General features: G+C 38.2%; 1 protein-coding gene across 8 annotated transcripts in view; it reads left to right on the top strand.

Moving 5' to 3' along the window:
- Nucleotides 1-21412, top strand: part of ATE1 (arginyltransferase 1) — a 160701-nt gene that overhangs the window by 5640 nt on the left and 133649 nt on the right. For 4 of the 8 annotated variants that reach the window (XR_015241889.1, XM_086681044.1, XM_086681045.1 and 1 more), the window contains exons 3-8: nt 365-427; nt 4664-4767; nt 6474-6728; nt 12283-12515; nt 14801-14929; nt 15848-15976. Coding sequence is in view for 7 of the 8 variants with exons in the window: in XM_086681044.1 (XP_086537170.1) it covers nt 365-427; nt 4664-4767; nt 6474-6728; nt 12283-12515; nt 14801-14929; nt 15848-15976 (913 nt within the window). In the remaining variant the exon portion in view is untranslated. The remainder of the gene's footprint in view (nt 1-364; nt 428-4663; nt 4768-6473; nt 6729-12282; nt 12516-14800; nt 14930-15847; nt 15977-21412) is intronic. The other 4 variants (XM_025918035.2, XM_025918034.2, XM_086681047.1 and 1 more) reach the window with 2 other exon arrangements.

Genomic DNA, 21412 nt, shown 5'->3' with positions numbered 1-21412 from the left:
GTGGATATCCTAGGCTATGACACACGGCAGGGTCCCCACATCCTGAGCAGTTTTCTCTGATTGCCTTTGTGGTATTGAGGATTGGTGGTGGGTTGAGGCCTGGAAGGATGGCAGGTGATGCTAAGAGGGTAACTGAGGTGAAGAGGCTTGGAGTATGTACGTAAAGGTTTAGGAAAGGAAAGGCTGGGCTCTGTCCTTGCTGTGCCAGTGTTGCAAGATTGCTTAGTTCTAAGGAGTAACTACATCTATGTGTTTTTATGTTATCGGTCAGATTTTTACCATAATTAATTTTGTGCCTCTGTACTAGTCTGCTTTGGTACATGTGAGAAACGTATGAGACATTAACAACATTTTTCAATTTTAGAAGTGGAAAATATGTGTACAAGCCTGTCATGAATCAAACATGTTGTCCCCAGTACACGATAAGGTAAGAAAGAGGATCTGTCTCGTATAATTTTTTTAGTGGCACCTTGCTTTTTTTTTACATGTTAACTTTTGTGCTAGGTACACCTCCTTTATAAAGAGAAGCAAATGGATTGTATCTTTTTTACATACCGATGCTACATTTATACGTCATCAGTAGCTATTAATAATACCGTTTAATGGTTTGGGTGTAAGTATGATATAAAAAAGTATACTATTTAGTAGTCTAATCAATGATTCTATGACATAGTATGAAAATACCAGCAAATACTCTGATTACTTTTAGGTATCAAATTCTTTATAAAATTTAGCTTAGGGCTTTCCACATTCTAGTGTATTACCAGACGTTGTGCTCATATTCAAACAGTACTATAGGATCTGTAGAAAGGGGCGGGGGCTGACATTTAATCTGCCACATGTATTCAGAGTTGTTTTCTTTTTTTTTTTTTAATTTTTTTTTTTCAACGTTTTTATTTATTTTTGGGACAGAGAGAGACAGAGCATGAACGGGGGAGGGGCAGAGAGAGAGGGAGACACAGAATCGGAAACAGGCTCCAGGCTCCGAGCCATCAGCCCAGAGCCTGACGCGGGGCTCGAACTCACGGACCGCGAGATCGTGACCTGGCTGAAGTCGGACGCTTAACCGACTGCGCCACCCAGGCGCCCCGAGAGTTGTTTTCTTCATTGTAAAACTTAAGCTAGAAAGTCTGTTTTCCTGCAGAGTGTTTGCTTAACCAGAAAACCCCAGCATAACATGGAAGGATTTAACCTTCTCAGGTTCTAAAGGTCCTCCTCTTCTCCCTTGTTGTCCTCCTTGCCTTCCTCTTCTTCTGGTAGAAAAAAGAGAAAGCATGTTATCGTTGTTAAGCATTTGAGTACGGTTTCAATGTAAATATATTCTCTAGATAAAAAAAGCAAACATAGTTGTATCCATCGTGTTTTGGCTGGTCTTCACATTTCTGTCCCATCTCTTAATTTGTTTTGGGGTTGAAGACTGTTTTGACAATCTGATGAAAAGTTCTAGATCCTCTCTGCAACAGAACAAAAGGGAGAGGGGCCTGGAGGCAAGAATACGTAACATTTTGCATATTAATTTTAGGATGACCATAGACTCCCGAAGTTCCACTGATTCCTGGTTAAGAATCCATTCTCTTATCTAACTGGTCATAGGACTGGGCAATAGAGAGAAGAGGTGGCTGTCTGGTTTGGTGACACCGTCTCACTTATACAAAGAATAAAATGACAGAATTGTGCTGTCCTCTTTCAGTTTTAGTGGTTATGAAGCAGTCACATCGTCAGAGGCAGAAGTCCTTTTCCTTCAAATAGCAATTTGTTACTGGATTATGGCCAGGATTCTGTTTAAATTAAGTCTGGAGCTGATCGGCTTGAATCCTGATACTCTCTAATCAGAAAAGGTCAATTTCAGTGGGTTAAAGAAAAAAGAAGAAACTTCTATAATTTATTGGGTGCCTCTCAGTGCCAAGCACTGTTCCAGGTACATTGATTGCTTTTATGAAAAGGGATTCAATTAACATTGCAAAACAGAATAATTATAAAATGTGATTTTTTGCATGAAATCAAACATTTCCTGAATTGTTATCCTCTATACAACTTCGTTATATATGATGACACTATGGAGTCATTTTGCATATTTACTCTTCTGGGTTTTTTTTTTTTTTTTTTTTTTACTTTGTTGGCTACAATAGTTACAATAAGACCTAATGTAAAGGCAAGGTGTTTATAACCTACAACGTAACTTCTTGTTAGATAGAGGTCAGGGGCTGCCCAGTATGTGAGTTTAAATGAGGATGAGCTTCCTTGACTATGATTTTTTTTTTTTTAGTTTTTATTTTTATGTAGAATTATATGCTAATAATTAAAAAATCAAACATTCCATAAAATGTATTTTGCAGAATTGCAGTCCCCTGAGCCTTCTTGTTTCCTCTTTCCCAGTACAGTGCACACTCAAATTTTTTAACGGATTCTTTTGTTTTTCCTTCTTTCTACCTTTACTTGACATGCTTATATAACTATATATCCTCATCTTTGGGTTTTTCTCATTATCTCTGTGTTTCTCTCTTTCAGAAATAAGGATTCAACTTTATTTTTTCTCACTATCTCTGGGTTTCTGTCTCTGAAAGATAAGGACTTAACTTTATTTCATCCCTGTTCCCTTGTCACATTCAAGCTCCTTTTTGTCCTCATTGTCAACTTCCCAGCCTAGAAGTAGTGTAATTTTAAATAGGCGTAATCCCTTTGTTATGACCTATAAATACGCTTTACAGTTGAGTCATGTAGCGTGCTATGATTTTTCTTTCCTGTACGAGTTTTTGCTTTCCGTGGAATTGATAATTGTCTTCTGTGTTCACATCGCCTTTTACGTACCCATCACCAGTTGATTTAGAAATGCTTCCACAGTAGTGTAAATGTCGTCTTGGTACTTCCAGATGCTTCAGGTACTCTATTGCTTTTATGTTCTCGATGAATATCTCTGTGTTGTCTTCTGACGTGCTCTGATCTGGACAGGTTGTCTCTACAACTCCTGCATCACTGTCACCCTGGGATCTCTTTTTACTGCCATCGTGGGGATTCTCTTTGGATTTCTTGTTGGATCCCGTGTCTCCTATTTCCTGACCTCTCTTTCTTGGATTATTTCCTCATTTTCGTGAAGCACGTTTAATAGCTTTCTGAGGAAGCGTGCACGAGAAGTACTTTTTAGACATTGTACATTTGAAAATGTTTTAATTCTCTACTCGAACTTATAGTTTGGCTGGGATATAGAAGTGTAGATGGGAAATAATTTTGCTTTAAAATTTTGAAGGCTTTGCTCCATTGTCTTACTGCTATTAAGTCAGGTAGTCTTCTGATCCCTGTTCCTTTGTGCAGAATGTTCTTTCTTTGGGGAAGGATTTTTTGTTCCCTGTGTTCTGATGTTTCCTGTTTGGCAGTGTCTGTTTGCATCCATTACACATGGACTTATGTGGCTCTTCTTACCTGGGACCTCCTCCCACCATTATTGTTCACTTCACGGACATTTTCTTTATTTTGTTGGTCTTCTTCCCTCCATTTTCTTTCTTCTATTCCATTATAACTGCTGATAATGTTTTTATTCAGTTATTGAACTTAAACATTAATTTCAAAATAATTAAAAATTAGAGTGATCCTCTAATTTTTTTTCTCTTCAGTTTTCCATCCCTTTTGCTGTATCTTTTGGAAGATTTCCTCAACTTTATTTTCCAAGTCTTGTTTAAATTTTAACTTTTTCTGTTATACTTTTTCTTCTGGGAGATTTTTCTTTTTGGACACTCTCTATTGTTTTGTAACCTCCCATTGTTGTGTGGCTGTAATGGCCAAAGAGAAATAAGAGAGTGTTCTGAGGATATTTTTATTTTTGGGGCTCTCTCCTTCCTCTGTACTCTGTGTCTTCCTAGTTACCTTCTCCAGTGTTTTTGGCAACGTGTCTTTGTAGAGTTTCTCTCCAAGTATCTGGTGATTCTCACTTTACAGTGGAGAGTGCCTGAGGACAGTATCTTGGGGTCTGATCACATTCTGGAGAGAAAGTGCCAGGTTTTGTGGCTGGGTTGGGGAAGTGGCTTGGAAGTCTCAACATTCAGGATGTAGACTTTAGACTTCCTTTTTCTAGTCCAGTTCCATTGCTTTCCACTGTGCTTGTATCCTCATGTAGGAGGCCCTGTTTTTTTGTTTTTTTGTTTTTGTTTTTTTCTTTTCTAAGTTTGCAACTTTCTTCTGGGTTGTGTAGGGAGTTGTGTAGGGAGGAGTGGGGAGGGCATCAGACATCTAACTGCTTCCAAAACAGACTTTCAAGAGATTTTCTATTTTTAGACCCGCCTTCACACTTATCTCCTGAGGTATCAGGTATCTAAAACTTTTAGGGGTAATGTAGAGAGAATTGGTTGTCTTTCTGGCTTTTCAACACTCTTGGCTTAGGATTTAACATTCTTTGGTCTACGAAGTCAGTTACTACTTATACCTGTGCTATCCAGCTTCCAACATTTCTCTTTTTTTTTCCCCAGTGATTCATGTCTTTTTCTTTTTTTCTAATTCCTTAACATAGTTTTTTAGTGAGATTTGGGGTGGGATTAGAGGCTACATCAAGCCCTGTCTTTACCCAGAAATCCCAGGCATGAAGTTTGCCTCACTGTACTAGATACTATCCAGAACTCATTTTATTTCTTCATGGTTTGAGTTCACTTTTTAAATATTTGTTTTGCTTTCCTAGGTGCCGACCTTTACAGTTTCAGCCATCAAAATCACACAAGAAGGTTTTGAAAAAAATGTTGAAATTTCTGGCCAAAGGGGAAATTTCCAAAGGAAATTATGAGGGTAAGATGAGATTGGGTCTAAAAACTCTTTATATTGATGTTGATTTCCAAGGTTCTCCCTTCTGGCTCTTTCTGAAGTAGGGATAGTGCTGCTGGTACTGTTGCCATTGGCCTGAAGGTCAAGGGTATGAGGAATGCCTGTCAGGGAAAGGGAAAATGTAGGAAAGTTTTACAGCTCTTGTGATTTCCTGGAGTTTATTAGAGCTTAAGCTTTCACAGTACTTTGACAACTTGGTCCTAATAATACCTTGTGAAGTACAGAGAAAGTGGTAGAATGTCTGAGAAACAGATGCTTAGGTACCCCTTGCACAAGACTACACAACCACTTTGATTGTTGAGTGAAGCCCAGGTTTTCTTTGAGGAAGCCCTTCAGTAAATCATTATATTGCCTGAAATTTTCTTTTTTGTATGATAAACTTTGAATTGTGAGTCCGTTTCCTGAAAGAAATTAACTTTGGTTTACAGATACTTCCTTTTTCAGTTGTTTCAGTATCTTGTCTTTTCTTTTTTAAAAGTTTTCCTCTAGCCCATGCCTAATCGATGAGCATAATAATTGGGAATGCCAGCTGTTGTTAGAGCTCTTTCTCACATCTGCCCTAGGAAGTGTCCAACCCTGGGAGCCTTCCTCACTTTTAACTTGTTAACTTTTAACTTGTTAACTTGTTAACACTTTTAGCTTGTTAATACATCCCCAAGTATGTTTTCAGTGCCCACAATGTGCCAGTCCCTGTTTTAAGCACTGGCGATACAGTGGCCAGCAGGCCAGGGAAGTTCTTCGCCCTTGGGCACTGTCCTTAACGGATTAAAACTCAGGACATCATGGAGCAGACTTGGCAGAGCTGTGGGCAACAAAAAAGCCTGGAAGGCTTACAGGGTCTAGAGGTTCAGGGACAATTGGGCATTGGGGACATCAGAACTTTGGTAGAGCTCTGATTAGTATTGTCTGTACATGGTCTTAAAAACTAAATACATTTTGTTGGTTGGTCAAAAAGTATTTCAGTGGCTGAAAATCATGTTCTGAGTTTCAAAAATTAATATTCAGATAAGCCTTGAGGTGCCTTCCATTTATAAATTGATGATTGCCTGTCTTTATACATAGCTTTTACATTTGGTTCTTTATTTGACTTGTTACAGACTTCTAAATTATTTATGTTTGTAACTTAGAGGAGCGATGTACTCATTAGAGTAGAAGGGTAAATAGCTATAAGAAAAAGACACCAGCATGCAATGACTAACAAATGCTAGAAGTCTGTTTGTTTCCTAGTGTGACAGCCCATTGTGGGTGTTTCACATTAGCCTACAGTCTGCTCTGCCCCTCCCCAGCCATTCTGGGACTCCCTTCAACATGTAGTTTCCAAGCTCACGCTGGTTTTTACTAATCCAGTCAGTGGGGAGAGGAGGGGTAGAAGTTCAGGGTTACAAATTATCTTTAGAAACAAGTGAGGCCAAGTTGAACCTATCAGTTTTGGTTCTGTTCCACTGGTGGGAACTTGGTCACAACTTGCAGACGGACTGGGGTGCATTCCCTTGCTTGGGTGCCACAGTCTTAACTACAGCCCTGTTACTTTGGAAGGTGGGAGAATGGACCTGATGCACACACCGTAGTCTCGACCACATCAGAAAAAAGGGGCGTTTTGTTTTTACTACGTGTATCTTAATTGCGTCAGATGGCATGGCTGATAGACTTTGATTTTTTCTGATTTGTAGATGATCCTATGGAGCCCACCATGGAGGACACCGTTGCTGGTGACTTTGGATTAATAAATAAATTGGATATACAGTGTGACCTTAAAACGCTCAGCGGTGACCTCACAGAGAGCTTTGACAGTGAAGAAAAGAAGAAAGGAAAAAGCCCAAAGAAGGGAGAATCTAATGAATTCATTCAGTCACAAGATATAGAGGAGAAGTTGGGCTCTGGTGAGCCATCACATCCGGTTAAAATGCCCATGGCTCCTAAGCCAGGTAGGGCAAGTTTGCTCTGTGGCCTTTTTAAAGTCCTGGTGATTTTCTTTGTGCTTGGAACATTGTAGCCCTTGGGCTCTCTCATCAGCTAAAAATATGAGTTATATGAAATCTGTAAAATCCCTGTTTTGTACAACTTATTATTGCCTGGATTTAGATGGACAAATCACATATTTTAAAAACTGCTATTTTTAAAAAGCCTGAAATAATAGTTTCATTATCTCCCAATACACATATTTTTAAAGAGTGTCATTTCTTACTACCCTAGGAACTTAGAGTTTGAGAATCGCATTTTTATCTGTGCAAGGATGTGGTGCTAAACATTTTTATTTTTGGTGTGAAGTAAGACAAAGTAAATTTTAGGTATTCTGTTCAAAGTACAGACATTATAAAGGTCTTTAGTTTATTATTAGATTTCTTTATGTAATCATAATGAATTTTAGTTTAAAAATTTCCAGATTTTGATATTTTACTTCACCTTCAGTAAGGTCAGATTTTTTTCTATATTTTCACTTGTAAAATACTTAGGTTTTAAAATTTTATCCAACTTTAAGTGGGTTTATTTGTGTGTGTGTGCATGTGTTTGTATGATTTTTAAATTTTTCTTTTTTCTGTATTTACTTTTAAAAATGTTTATTTTTTTAAATGTTCATTTATTTTTTTAATTTGTCGGGGTAGGGGCAGAAAGAGAAAGAGAATCCCAAGCAGGCTCCGCACTGTCAGTGCAGAGCCCCATGCGGGGCTCAGTCTCACAAACTGTGAGATCATGACCTGAGCTGAAATCAGGACTCAGATGCTTAACCAACTGAGCCACCCAGGCACCCCTGTGTGATTAAAAAAATTTTTTTTTAACATTTATTTATTTTTGAGAGACAGAAAGAGATAGGGTGCCAGCAGGGAAGGGACAGAGAGAGGAGACATAGAATCCAAAGCAGGCTCCAGGCTCTGAGCAAGCTGTCAGCACAGAGCCCCATGTGGGGCTCGAACCCACAAACTGTGAGATCATGACCTGAGCTGAAGTCGGATGCTTAACTGACTGAGCTACCCAGGCACCCCACCCCCTGTATGATTTAAAAAAAAAAATTATTTCATAAAATGTCAATTTAGATGTTTATGTTTCAGTTCCTGAATTCTTATATTTATTTATACAGAATGATCCAAAGGAGAGATTTTTATTACTATTACAGTTTTTCTTGTCTAAATCATATTAATGCACAGAAAACTTTGTTTTGGATTTTTTTTAGACCTCTATTTATTTTGGCAGGGGTAGAGAGAGTGCAAGTGGGGCAGAGATGGAGACCGAGGATCTGACGCAGGCTCTGCATAGACATCAGAGAGCCTGATGCAGGGCTTGAACTCATGAAACATGAGATCATGACCTGAGCCGAAGTTGGATGCTTATCCAACTGAGCCACCCAGGTGCCCCATTTTGCATTTTTTTTGAATAGGTATTTTCACGCAAGGCTTTCATGGCATTTCATTGGATGTCAACCTGAGATTTCATCCTAACTAGTAAGAATAGTCCAATAAAATATTCTGAATGGTTTAGATAAATTTCTTACATCTCTTACTGTCTTAGGTGATAGGGCCAGTTCTTTTATTATTTCAGTTGTTTATTATAAAAATTACAGTTTATTACATTTTTAAAAACTTCATTTTGCATCTCTATAAGATTAGAACTTTCAGATACATACTCACAATAGCATTATTACACCTAAGTAAAATTCCGTAATGATACTGAATATTCAGTGTTAAAGTTTCCAGTTTTTAAGTATTTGTTTGCATCAGGATCCAAATATGGCCACATATTGCAGTTGGTTGCTATAGTTAAAAAATCTCAGTAGATCTTTCATTACTCCAACCTTTTTATTTGCACTTTATTTGTTGAAGAAACTGGGTTGTTTGACCTGGGTTATTTGACCGACAGTTAATCTACAGTGCAGTTTAACATGTTGCCGTACCTACCTGTAAATTGATAGTTGGATGTAGAGCCTTGATCAGATTCAAGATTAAATTGTTTTTTTTGTTTTGTTTTGTTTTGTTTTTTTTTTTGTCTTTTGGCATTTTGGTTTTCTTTTGCCTTTTTGGAGAGGGAGAAGTCTTCATCAGATTGGAGTTCCAGTTATTTATTTGAGGATGGGTAAGGTTAGTTCACGGGTGGTGGGATGTTCTTTCAGGAGACACATAATGTCCGGGTGCCTCTCTTTCTGTTAATGCTAGTAGCTGTGGACCAATGCTCAATGCCTAAATCCGTTTATCCATTAGATATTTTAAGTCTGTAATTCATTTTTCATTTACTAACTGGATACTTCCATAAACAGAACCTTCTCCTCATCTACTTGTCTCCCATAAGAACTCCCAGCAAAGGCAAGAGGAATTCTTGATTCTTTCATTTTGTGTCATCCATTTTACAAAATAACCTCTTCTAACAGTGAGTTTTAAACACATTTGCCATGTTTTAGTTCTTTGCTCCTGTGGGAGTTTCTCTAAGTTGGCTTCTGGTTTGTTTGATAAAATGTTGGTAGTCTTAGCAGCTTTCTATGACATGATGCTCCTGGATCGTCTTGTACAGCCATTTCCCCAAGAAGCCCTGGTTTCTTTTAGTGGAAAATGGCATTTGGAGATCACCGACTAGACCAGAGGTGACCACTATTGTTACTGGCTTGGTTATTGTTTTCTAGGCTTTTTCCATGAACAGACTTAATAGGTCGTGTGGTCATATTGATATTTCCAATTCAAATTCAGGACTGTTAGTATTTTTACGTGTTTGTTTGCTTGTTTGACATTGGATCTTCTTTCTTCCACACTTAGAAACCTTGCTCTCAAGGACACGGAGAAGAGTAGAATTAGAATATCACAGTTACCCATTTGCTTTACCCTACATTACACAACAGTTTTATAATAACAAAACTAACTTCTTCAGCAGTATGATTACTGGAACATTAAAAAAAGTTTGCACTTATTTTCCTTTTATATTTTTCAATAAAAATGTGAGCTTATTTTAAAATGTAGGAGGCTTTGGATTTTGTCTAGAAACACACATTTCCATTTTATTTACAAAATATTAGAGGTATATTTCCTGAAACTTAATTAGGAATTATGCGGGTCTACTGAACTCTTTTCAAAACTCTTGGGACTAATTTAGGATCCTTGAGTGGTTTGAACATCTGTGGGTGCTGGGTTGGTACGGTGCAGTGATTTTATATTGATCTGTTTCTGTTCCATTGAAGGAACTTCTTGCTTTGGGGAGATCTTTAGTCCCATAAATAAGCTGAAATCCTAATTTACTATCCTCTGCGTTCATATCATGATAGTACATACGTGTAGAGTAAAACAACCACAAGAAGGATTGCTTAGTCCAATGAATCAGTTGATGCAAAGCCGACATAGGTGATCTTTCATAAAAATGGTGAAAACTTGTTTCTCAGTTCACTCTAGAGAATGTCATTTTGAGTAACTATTAGAAAATGCAGGATTCTTTTCTGCCTTATTACCATTTATGGAAATGCCTAAATAGGTGAACCATTGTAGGAATTGGTGATGCATATAATAGCTAATAATAATAGAAGACCCCAGTTAAATAGTAGGTATTGTTCTAAGAGCTACACATGTATTAACTCATTTAATTCTCATGGAACTCCAAAGGTAAGACTGGTTATTGTCTTCCTTGTATAGACAAGTAATGTTGCCTAAAGTCAGCTAGCTGAGAGACAGGGATGACCTCTTGCGGCCCATGTCAGAGTGTATGCTCTTAACCAAATGCTGTTGTGCCTCTGTGAACAAATTTGAGGAAGACACATTCCCTGGCCAAAGAAAATTAATTCTCTAAGGCAGTAATGGTTAATTATAGAGTCAAGTCTTTTGTTGCCTGGTTGTTAAACTTATTCAGAGTCTTCTTTTATGGGTCGATTTTGTTTTTATTTGGAAAACATGTTAGTGAAGTCGTAATATGGTTTCACTATGAATGAACTATTTTCTCATCAGATTAATTTTTTTTGACCAGCTCTTGGTCTCTAGCAAGTCTCTTAACACACTGGGTCTTAATTTTCTTTTCTATAAAATTAAACTTGCTGGTCTTGTAAAACTTCCTATTGCTTACTTTTATATGATTTGTAAATGTGTGTTTTAGGAACTTAAAGTAGCATTTTTCTTTATTTTGTTAATAGCTGAAAAATTTACAATGGTATGTTCATCGTTAGAGAATTTGAAGAAAAGAGAACACTGCAAGGAAAAGAGCAAGAAAAGTCCTTTCTTTGACTGTTAACATGGTGGTATATTTCTTTTCAGGCATTTTAATAAATATTTTTTGTGTATCTATTTGTAAATAATTGGAAATCTTTTTTAACCTTGTGTAATGACAAATCCCTGAAAATTTCTGAAGCATTTCTAATGACTTTTTGATATTCTGTTGCTTAGCTGTTTTAAAAATTTGTAGGGGGGGGGCAGTCAGTAGAGCACGTGACTCTTGATCTCAGGGTCATGAGTTCAAGCCCCATGTTGGGTGTGGAGTCTACTTAGGAAAGTGAAAATAAAATGAAAATTATATAATTATTCTATTGGGCATTTAAATGATACTGAAGTTTTCAGGTGTGTTCATTATTTGCCTCTAGCTCTTGATTTTCTCAGCACAGAGTCCTTAAAGACAACTTACTGGATGAAAAGGCACTCACTAAAATTTGTGGTTTATTGTAGTTAAAATATTTATTTATTTATTTATTTATTTATTTATTTATTTATTTATTTATTTATTTAAGTTTACTTATTTTGAGAGAGAGTGCACAAGCAAGGGAGGGACAGAGAGAGAGGAAAGAGAGAGAATCCCAGGTAGGCTCTGTACTGCTGGCTCAATCCCGGGGCTCAATCCCATGAACCGTGAGATCATGACCGGAGCCGAAATCAAGAGTCAGATGCTTAACCGACTAAGCCACCCAGGCGCCCCTATTTTAGTTAAAAAAATTTTATATCTTTAAGGCCTTTCAGTCTGATACTTGCTCTTTTAATTCAAACAAAAACTGTCATTAACTGAGCTGAGCTAATGAGGCCCCTCAGTTAGATGGAGAGACACAGATCCCTTCAACTAAGCAAGAGTATTTTTTCATTAAAAAACCTGCCAGAGTGTTTTCTGGGATCAGTATTCATTTACACCCAGGTCCTAAGCGTTTGTTTATGTCACAAGTGCTTTGAGAGAAATGTCCCTCAGAAATGTGCTGGAAACATTCATGTCCTGAAGCAGAAGATAATTGATTATGTTTTTTTCTACTTATAAAGACAGAGAAGTGGATGAATATTAAAAAAAAAATGTTTTTGAATTTTCACCAGTAAAAGCTGCCTGAAAAGTTTCTGTGACTGTTTATTTTCTTTGACAGTTCCTGCTTCTAAGATAAGATTGTAAGATAACTTAGAGCTCTACACCAGAATCTTCTGGAGAATCCACCTACAAAGCTAACCTAACTGTTGAAATGCTTTGGGCCTAATTCTGTAGAATCTTTGAGACTTGAAAAAAACATTTCTTGAGTCAAATGTGAGTGGTCTAATATTTTGAAATTGTTTGTAGGCAAAGGAGCAGATTTGAGTAAGCCTCCCTGTCGAAAAGCAAAGGAAATCCGGAAAGAAAGGAAAAGGTTAAAACTGATGCAGCAGAACCCGGCTGGAGAACTTGAGGGTTTCCAGGCTCAGGGTGAACCACCGTCTTTGCTCCCACCAAAGGCTAATAAATCCAACCAGCCCAAATCGCTCGAAGATTTAATTTTTGAATCTTTACCAGAGAATGCATCACACAAGTTGGAGGTACTTTGGAGGGTGTTTTATTTTATTTTGTTGTTGGTGGGTACTTTATTTATTTTCATTTGAGGTTATACTCACCAGGTGATATTTTGCTGTTTAAATAATGGGAAATTAAAGTGAATTGGGATGGAGTAGCATTTGTGTTTGCTAAGTTAATTGCTACTTGAGAAACCCCCCCCTTTTTTTAAGATTTAAAATAAATATTTTAGGCAATTTGGCTACTAAAGTTGGGAAAACAGTTCCAGTTTTAGCATGTTACTATGCAGGGGACTCTGGCTTTTTGTATCCCTTGATTGAAATTTAGTAGTGAAAGAGATAAAATATACTATGTAAATTTCATTTTTTGGCAGTTTTGGTTAGATAGTGAAGGAAATCACAGTAGGCACATCTTTGTTTTTTATCCATTCTAATATTCTGATCTTGACCAAGGCAACAAATTGTATTACATATGCAAGCCAGCAGTTAGGAATTAACTAAATAGTACTAAGTTGTACTACTACAGTCCTTTCTCAGTAATTCTCTCAAACCAATATAGGCATAATACGAATACTTTTAGAGTATTCCTATTATTTTTGACTTACATTTCAGATTAAGTGTACATTTTTCGGTATTTGGTATTCATTTTTTTCCCCTAAAACATTAACGATAATAATTTTATTCTCATCAGTAACTGGGTAGCCTTTGAATTTATAGCTTAATATTGTCTAAGTGTATCACTAAGGACCTGCTATTAAGAAATTAGCTTTAATGCAATCTAAGCCTTAGGATGCTATATATTATTAGACTTAAGTCTTAACTATGTTATAATTCCTTAGCTGTTCTGATTTTGGTATTGACACTTTCTCCTTCCCAAATTAAAAAGAATTGAACCCACTACTTAACGTATTTTAAGAGGAGTCTTTTCTCTTGTGATCATAAATAGTAATGTGTTCAGGGCACCAGGCCCATCTAGCATGTTGTACAGTAGGAGGCTTTTTAATTTTTTAATGTAATGATAGCTAGGATGGGCAGAGATTTTTTTGTCCACTGGATGACCCTCTTTTTTTGGAGAAGAATTACTTCTCATGGCACACATGAAAATTTTCTACTTAGCCTTTTTTATTGCACTCGATTTTCTGTTTTATTATTCTGTTTTGCTAACACATTTTAACTGGTTAGTAAATGGTTGATGTTAAAATAAATCAACTTTACTGTATAATTACGGTTTTTTTTTTAATTTTTTTTTTTTTTCAACGTTTATCTATTTTTGGGACAGAGAGAGACAGAGCATGAACGGGGGAGGGGCAGAGAGAGAGGGAGACACAGAATCGGAAACAGGCTCCAGGCTCTGGGCCATCAGCCCAGAGCCCGACGCGGGGCTCGAACTCACGGACCGCGAGATCGTGACCTGGCTGAAGTCGGACGCCAACCGACTGTGCCACCCAGGCGCCCCTATAATTACGGTTTTTAATTCCTCCTCATTTTACGTATGAGGAAACTAAGGCACAGAGAATACATTTATTTACTTGACCCAAGATGGTGACGTTAAAATTTGAGTAGAAGAAATTTAACTTTAGAATCTTCATTCTTTTTTTTTTTTTTTTTTAATGTTTTTTATTTTTATTTTTGGGACAGAGAGAGACAGAGCATGAACGGGGGAGGGGCAGAGAGAGAGGGAGACACAGAATTGGAAACAGGCTCCAGGCTCCGAGCCATCAGCCCAGAGCCTGACGCGGGGCTCGAACTCACGGACCGCGAGATCGTGACCTGGCTGAAGTCGGACGCTTAACCGACTGCGCCACCCAGGCGCCCCTAGAATCTTCATTCTTAACTCTGCCATGAAGTACGAATGCTTTGTGAGGGTTGTCTTTCACCCTTACAAAAAAATTTGTAAATTTAGAGTTAGCAGTGATGCATGAAGAGCGTCTAAAAAATGTGTTCACATATTTTTGTCTTTCTGACTGGTTTACTGAAGGTGGGTTGCATGCAGCGAAAAAAGTATTTATTTGTGTTTGTTTCTGGAGTGCCAGAAGCATTCTGCCATTTTACCATAGAGTCCATCTTCTGTGATTCGGTCATAGACCTTAGTCTTCGAATCCTCTGCCTTTTTAATGAGTCTGTAAGTTGGAGAAATCGCTTTTAAAAAAAATTTACTATCTGGTTGATTTTCAGTGTTAAAATACTATCATTGTTTATGCTTTAATATTTGTGTGGAAATATTTGGTTCTTTTTGGGCGGGAGTAACTGTTCTAATGCATGTTCTGTGGAATAAATAATTAATGAACACTGTTTTTTAACTCCTTCTGAAGGTGAGGGTGGTGAGATCATCTCCACCAAGTTCTCAGTTCAAAGCCACATTTCAGGAGTCTTACCAGGTCTATAAACGTTACCAGATGGTTATTCACAAGGATCCACCTGATAAGCCAACTGTGAGCCAGGTCAGCAGGCCAAGTGCAATTTTTTTGTGCAAATGGAACTTTCCCCTCCATTCGATATCATTGTATGAAAACTTGGTTTATTTGTGGTACATTTTATTTGTATTCAATTTGCAGCATATCTGCAGTATGATAGGACTGTGGATTAATGGACATTCTGAAAGTGCAAATTTTACCTAGCACGTGTTGAGTGCCCGTCATGTGTAATTTCAAAGTGGAAAGTAACACGTAAAATGAGTTATCTTTATTTGAAATAACGATGTCTAGATGTATTTATCTAAAAATTAGTAATAAATAGAACTCTAATTTTTATGATAGGCATACTTTGAACAACACGGTTAATATGCTTTATCTGCATGTAAAAGTCACGTATAAACAGAGTTCATAACAGCTAAATTATTCTTTATTGATGTACTACCCATACAGGACAGAGTGGAATTAGAAAGTAAGATAGTAGAATTTTTTTTGAGATAATAGAATATTTTAATAGAAGTTCACATATGCTTATCATTTTATAAATCTACTTACCCAAGAAAAATCTGGAAGGGGAAGAATCTTAAAACACTTAATACAAATAGAGGAGACAAAAGTAGTGACCCTTATGAGCAACATTGTGACTCTATGCAGAGAACCACAACAGGTGGAAAGAGTGAAAAAGTAAAAAAAATAAAAAAAAATAAAAAAAAAAAAAATTTGTCCTGGTCCATATGAGTTAAAAATTTCCTAAGTGTTAGTGTAAAGTTAGTGCTTGAGGCTCTGTGCCAATCAGCACGCTCCAGGGTTCGTTCATTTCATGAGAAATAACAGCGCTGAGCTTTGGAAGTGGATTTGCGGAGATCTTACTCTAGCCTCACCTTCAGAAGCATATCATCAGGTAGAGATGTTTCAATAGCATTTGCTTGTATCTTCCTTGCTCTGAAGGTGAGGTTAGTACCTGTCTCCTTTGAGGACCCAGAGTTCAAGTCGTCCTTCAGCCGGTCATTTTCTCTATATGTCAAGTATCAAATGGCCATACACCAGGACCCGCCCGATGAGTGTGGGAAGACTGAGGTACCTTTTGTTAAACGTTTTTTCCTATCTTGATGAGGCTGTCTGAAGAAGCATAACATCGAACTTTGTTTTGCTGTTTTCTTATTTGTTAAGTAGAGCCGATCATCCTTTTCAGTGTATGTCACTAAACTTTTGTGAAAACAGGTTCTATCTGTGAGTATGTAAGTCCCCCAGGAAGAAGGATAGGTTCTTATTCAGTGTTGTCTCTAAGAACCTAATGTAACATGTTCCCAGTCATCTGGCTAAGTCAGCAAACATCACTGAGTGCTGGTTAGGTGACAGACTGTGTGCCATGGCACAAAGGGGAGAGTCTGTGCCTTTGAGGAGTTGATAATCAAATGGGAAAGATGGGCCAGTGAACAAACCTATGTAAACAAGCCAGTGGAAAACAACGAAATACATTGAGATTATATGGAACATCATTTAAAGCATTTATTGAGGGCTTATAGTTTCCAGGCTGGAGATACTTAGATGAATGAGAAATTGCATAATTGTCAAAGAGGAGTGGATATATTAGAAGAAAGATGCCAACAGATGTGGAAGAATTAAATTTTGATTTTTTTTTTTCGTTTGCTTTTTAATGACACAGACTGTTTTAGCTTAAAAGAGAGGATTAGTAAGACAGGAGTTAATGCTGTAATTTCCCTGAGAGAGGGCTGACTGCCAGGTCTCTTAGAACCTTACCTAGTTGAAGAGTGGTCTGCAAACCAACAGAATCCACCTGGAATGCAGAATCTGGGGTCTCCCTGCAGCCCTGCTGAATTAGAATCTGCATTTTTTTTTTTAACATTTATTTATTTTTGAGACAGAGAGAGAGAGAGCATGAACAGGGAAGGGTCAGAGGAAGAGGGAGACACAGAATCTGAAGCAGGCTCCAGGCTCCGAGCTGTCAGCACAGAGCCCGACGCGGGGCTCGAACCCACAGACCGCGAGATCATGACCTGAGCCGAAGTCGGACGCTTAACCGACTGAGCCACCCAGGCGCCCCTAGAATCTGCATTTTGAATCGGGTCTCCAGGTGATTTGTATGCACCTTCCGGTTAGAGCAGCGCTTCTGTAAGTTCCCTGTTGAGACCTGTAGCTGCCTATGATTGTGTTTACAAACAGTAAGGAAATCTGCCAGGTGCCAGGACACTCCCTTTGATATTCCCAGGGCGTCTTATTCCTTCTGAACATTATTCCTTCTGAACATTATTCCTTCCTATTACCTTGGAGACCCTGGCTTTGTGCCTGCTTGCTTACCAGGTACAGATGGATGGGCCGTAACACAAGGACGTGATCTGATGTGTTTACTTGGTGAAGATTACTTTCCTGGAACTTCACCCACTTAGGCTTTAGGTCTCTGTGGAGTCCAGTCGTGCAGACTAGTCCATTGTTAAAGGCGTTCACAGCCTGATTGGGGCAACAGGTGGGTAAGCAGGTCCAGTGCCATTAGGGTTAGCTATTGGATTAGTAGAGAAAGCTGGCTTAGTGGGGACTGGAGGGTAAAGAGGTTTTTCTGAAGGAGGTGACATCTGAGCCAAGTCTTAAAAGATAGTAAATGTTTTTCAGGACAAAAGGGAGAAGGGTGTTCTTGGCAACAGAACTATATATAAGAAATACAAAGTGCCACCTATGGAATATTCTTGCTAAAGATATTGATCCTGAATTACAGGCTTCTTTTTTTTTTTTTTAATTTTTTAATGTTTATTTATTTTTGAGAGAGAGAGAGAGAGAGAGACAGCGTGAATAGGGGAGGAGCAGAGAGATAAGGAGACACAGAATCAGAAGCAGGCTCCAGTCTCCGAGCTGTCAGCACAGAGCCTGATGTGGGGCTTGAACTCACAAACTATGAGATCATGACCTGAGCCAAAGTCAGATGCTTAACTGACTGAGCCACCCAGGAGCCCCTTGAATTACAAGTTTCTAATTGTAATAACCAGTTCACAAAAAAATGAGGGATAAAGGATTATTTAAAATGACACCTGGGCACTTCTATGAGACCGATACATAACAGACAGTGTTTCAGAAAAAGAGGGAGTGGGATGCCTGGGTAGCTCAGTTGTTTGAGTGTCCAACTCTTGATTTCAGCTCAAGTCATGGTCTTGAAGTTCATGGGTTCAAGCCCTGCATTGGGCTCTGTGCTGGCAGCATGGAGCCTGCTTGGGATTTCCTCCCCCCCCCCCCCAAAATAAATAAACTTAAAAAAAAGAGGGAAATCTCTAGATTAAAAGTTATAAGCTTTAAAAAATACATAACAATACGTATGTAAAAATACATAATATAATGTCATCATCACCTAACAGAATTAATAGTCAGATCATCTAATGCCCAGTGGATGTTCACTGTTCTTTAGTTGTCTCAAAAGTGTCTTTATAGTTGGTTTGTTTGGCTCAGGATCCATGTAAGGTCTATACATCACATTTGGTTGATACTCTTGTAACATCTTTTAATTGAAAACAACCTCTTGTTTTTAATAGCATTTTTATAAATATATATTTTTATTCTTTTTTTTTAAGTTTATTTATTTTGAGAGAGCGTGCACTGCCGTGCAAGTGGGAAGAAGGACAGAAAGAGAAGGAGTGAGAGAATCCCAAGCAGGCTCTGCACTGCCAGCACAGAGCCCGATGAGGGGCTCGAACCCACAAACTATGAGATGATGACTTGAGCCAAAGTTGAATGCTTAACTGACTGAGACACCCAGGCACCCCCTGAAACTGTGTTGTTTATCTTAGAACTAATTTTGCTTTCTTCTATTGATACTTTTTGAAAATGTAAGCAAATATATATGTGTTATCTGTGTGTGTGAGATCTTTATGTATGGGGTGTGTGTGTGTGTGTGTGTGTGTGTGTGTATATACACATATCTCTGTATGCATGTTTTTACAACATACCAGTACACGCACAGGTATAGTGGAGCTAGAGAATTCCATTTCATTGTTGAGAAATGTGGTAAGACTTGATAGGCAACAAAAACCAAAGTTGAATTGATTTTTTTTTTTTAAGAAAAGATTTACAGTAAAACCTTAGTTTGCAAGCATAATTTGTTCTGGAAACATGCTTGTAATCTAAAGCATTTGTGTATGAAAGTGAATTTCCCCATGAGAAATAATGGAAACTCAGGTGATTTGTTCTACAACCCAAAAATATTCCTATAAAAATGATTACAATACTGTAATAGAAAACAAAATAATAAAATACAAAATACAAAGAAAAACGAACAAGTGAACCTGCACTTACCTTTGAAAACCTTTGTGGCTGGTGTGAGGGAGACAAGAGAGGAGGGTTATTGTGTAGGACGACTTTCACTGCCACCAACGAATCACTGCTATCGGTTGGTTCAGTGGAATCTTTTTCTGCATGGGGGCTGTTGTATACGCTCGTGTGGATGTTAATCACAGCACGGTATTAATAAACTCTTGTCATATACTGTACTTAATGTAACTGGCGACAAGGCAGCAGAGGAGAGGGTCTGTGTCTGAAGGCAGCCTGACCTAGAATGAAGCAGAGCATTTCTGAGCTTACTCTTGTCTGGAAAGACTGTCCATAGGTGCTTTGAAGTGACAAAAAATCCAGTAATGCCAGTTGTGAGTACCTTCCAGTGTTCTGAAAAATCAGTGATTTCTGCCAAACACTGCGTCCTGAGACCCGAGCTCTGAGCATGGGAGACGATCACCCACAATCCCGCAGTGAGAAAGAGAGGAACCGTTGGCTCACTTGTGATCTTGTGACATTCAGCGTCACATACTACTCGTATTACGAGACATCACTCATTTATCAAGTTAAAATTTATTAGAAATGTTTGCTTGTCTTGCGGAACACTCGCAGAGCAAGTTCCTCGCAGTCCAAAATTTTCCTGTATTTGCATATGAAACAAAGAAGTTTTGGGAAAATACCATCAGTGTCTCCTGCTCGTGGTCTCCCGGCTCCCTTTCTTTTTAAGGGTTGACCCTCAGGCACATGGTGGCAGAGATGAATACTGCCAGTTTAAGGTATGTTGTTCTCACAGCGAGTGATCGCAGCAAAAACGTGCACTTTTTAACTTATTTCAGTAAGAAGTCCTGAGGAAGGTGCTCATTGGCCCAACTTGAGATGCGTCCTTATCCCGGGATCAGTCACTGTGACTGGGGGATGGATAACCGTGGTCGTGTGTGGGATCACGTGCACACTGTACCCAAGAGCGGAGATGGAGGAGGGTCCTTATTTGAACACGTTTAAAAGAGAGTGAAGGAATGTTTCCCAAAATAATGTTGGACGTTCCAAAATCCTGTCTGGTACTGAAGGTCCCTTTGGTGGCAGGCTTGTGCAGGAGGTTTTCTTCCAGAGTGGTGAGACTCGAGACAGAGCCAGCGAGATATGCCGGGCTTGAAATATGCACTGGTAGGAAGCGGACGGTGCGGGTACAGTAGACCCTTCGGAGGGAGAGCTGATGAGGATTTGGTGTTTGACTTGAAGGATGTTTGGGAGTTGGAAGTGGAGGAGAGGGACAAGTCCAGATTGATCTTTCAGGTTTCCGGCTTGCATGATTGGGTAGATCGTGGTGACCTTATCTGAGATCAGAAATACAGGAGGAAGAAGAATTTGTGCGCTTTGGGACAGAAAATGAGTTCCAGGGTGAGTTTGAGAAGCAACTAACTGTGGCAAGATACTAATCAGAAATGAGCACCTGGCACTTACCATCCGGAGAGACTCCAAGGTGGTGTTCTGTGTTTAAACTTAAGGTGTGATCCAGGCTTTTAGAAAAAGGCTTTGTATTTTTTGAGTGGTAGATTATGCTTTCTCAATTGTGTTATATATTATGGGATAGCTCTAATGTATAATATAAGTGATGCATATTATAGGGTAGTAACCCATACTCTGAAAGTCGTATATATTTAAGAAAGATGAACATGACATTTAATTAAAATCCTTTTATAGTACATTTTAATTTGAGTCATTTAGATCTGTATTTCCTTTTGTATGCAGTTTTTGTACATTTTTAATTTACATTCACTGCCATTAGTAGTCTGAACTCTGGGTATGTGATTTGACCTGTGTTTAAATAGAAATATGTAATGGATTTCTTTATTATGGCCAGATAGTTTTGCCTTCACAATCTATCTTGTAGGTCACATGCTTACAGCAAGTTTGTACTGGTGAAAATGTCTTTGACGGTATAGTACTTTTTGATTTCACAAGTAAACATGGTTTGATTAATACTAATATATTGGGTTTGATGAATCCTTTGACTTTGAGATCACCCATAGCATTTTATTTATCTGACATCTAACTGAATTCATGCAGAGTTTTCAGAGACCTATGAAATGGTATTTTTTTTTTCTTATGAGCTGAACTGTTATCTCTCTGAATATAGTGTCTAAGGAATAACATGAAATAATATGTTGCAAGTCAAGACTTTGCACTGTACTTTTTTAAAAGTTTTTTTTTTTTGCCTTTTTTTTTTCTTTTTAAAGTTTA

This window comes from Puma concolor, chromosome D2, assembly GCF_028749965.1.
Source record: "Puma concolor isolate L17-30 chromosome D2, mPumCon1.1.hap2, whole genome shotgun sequence".
In the NCBI taxonomy this organism is placed as follows: Eukaryota; Metazoa; Chordata; class Mammalia; order Carnivora; family Felidae; genus Puma; species Puma concolor.
Note: the sequence above shows the minus strand (reverse complement) of the source record. Positions and strands in the feature narration are given on the sequence as shown.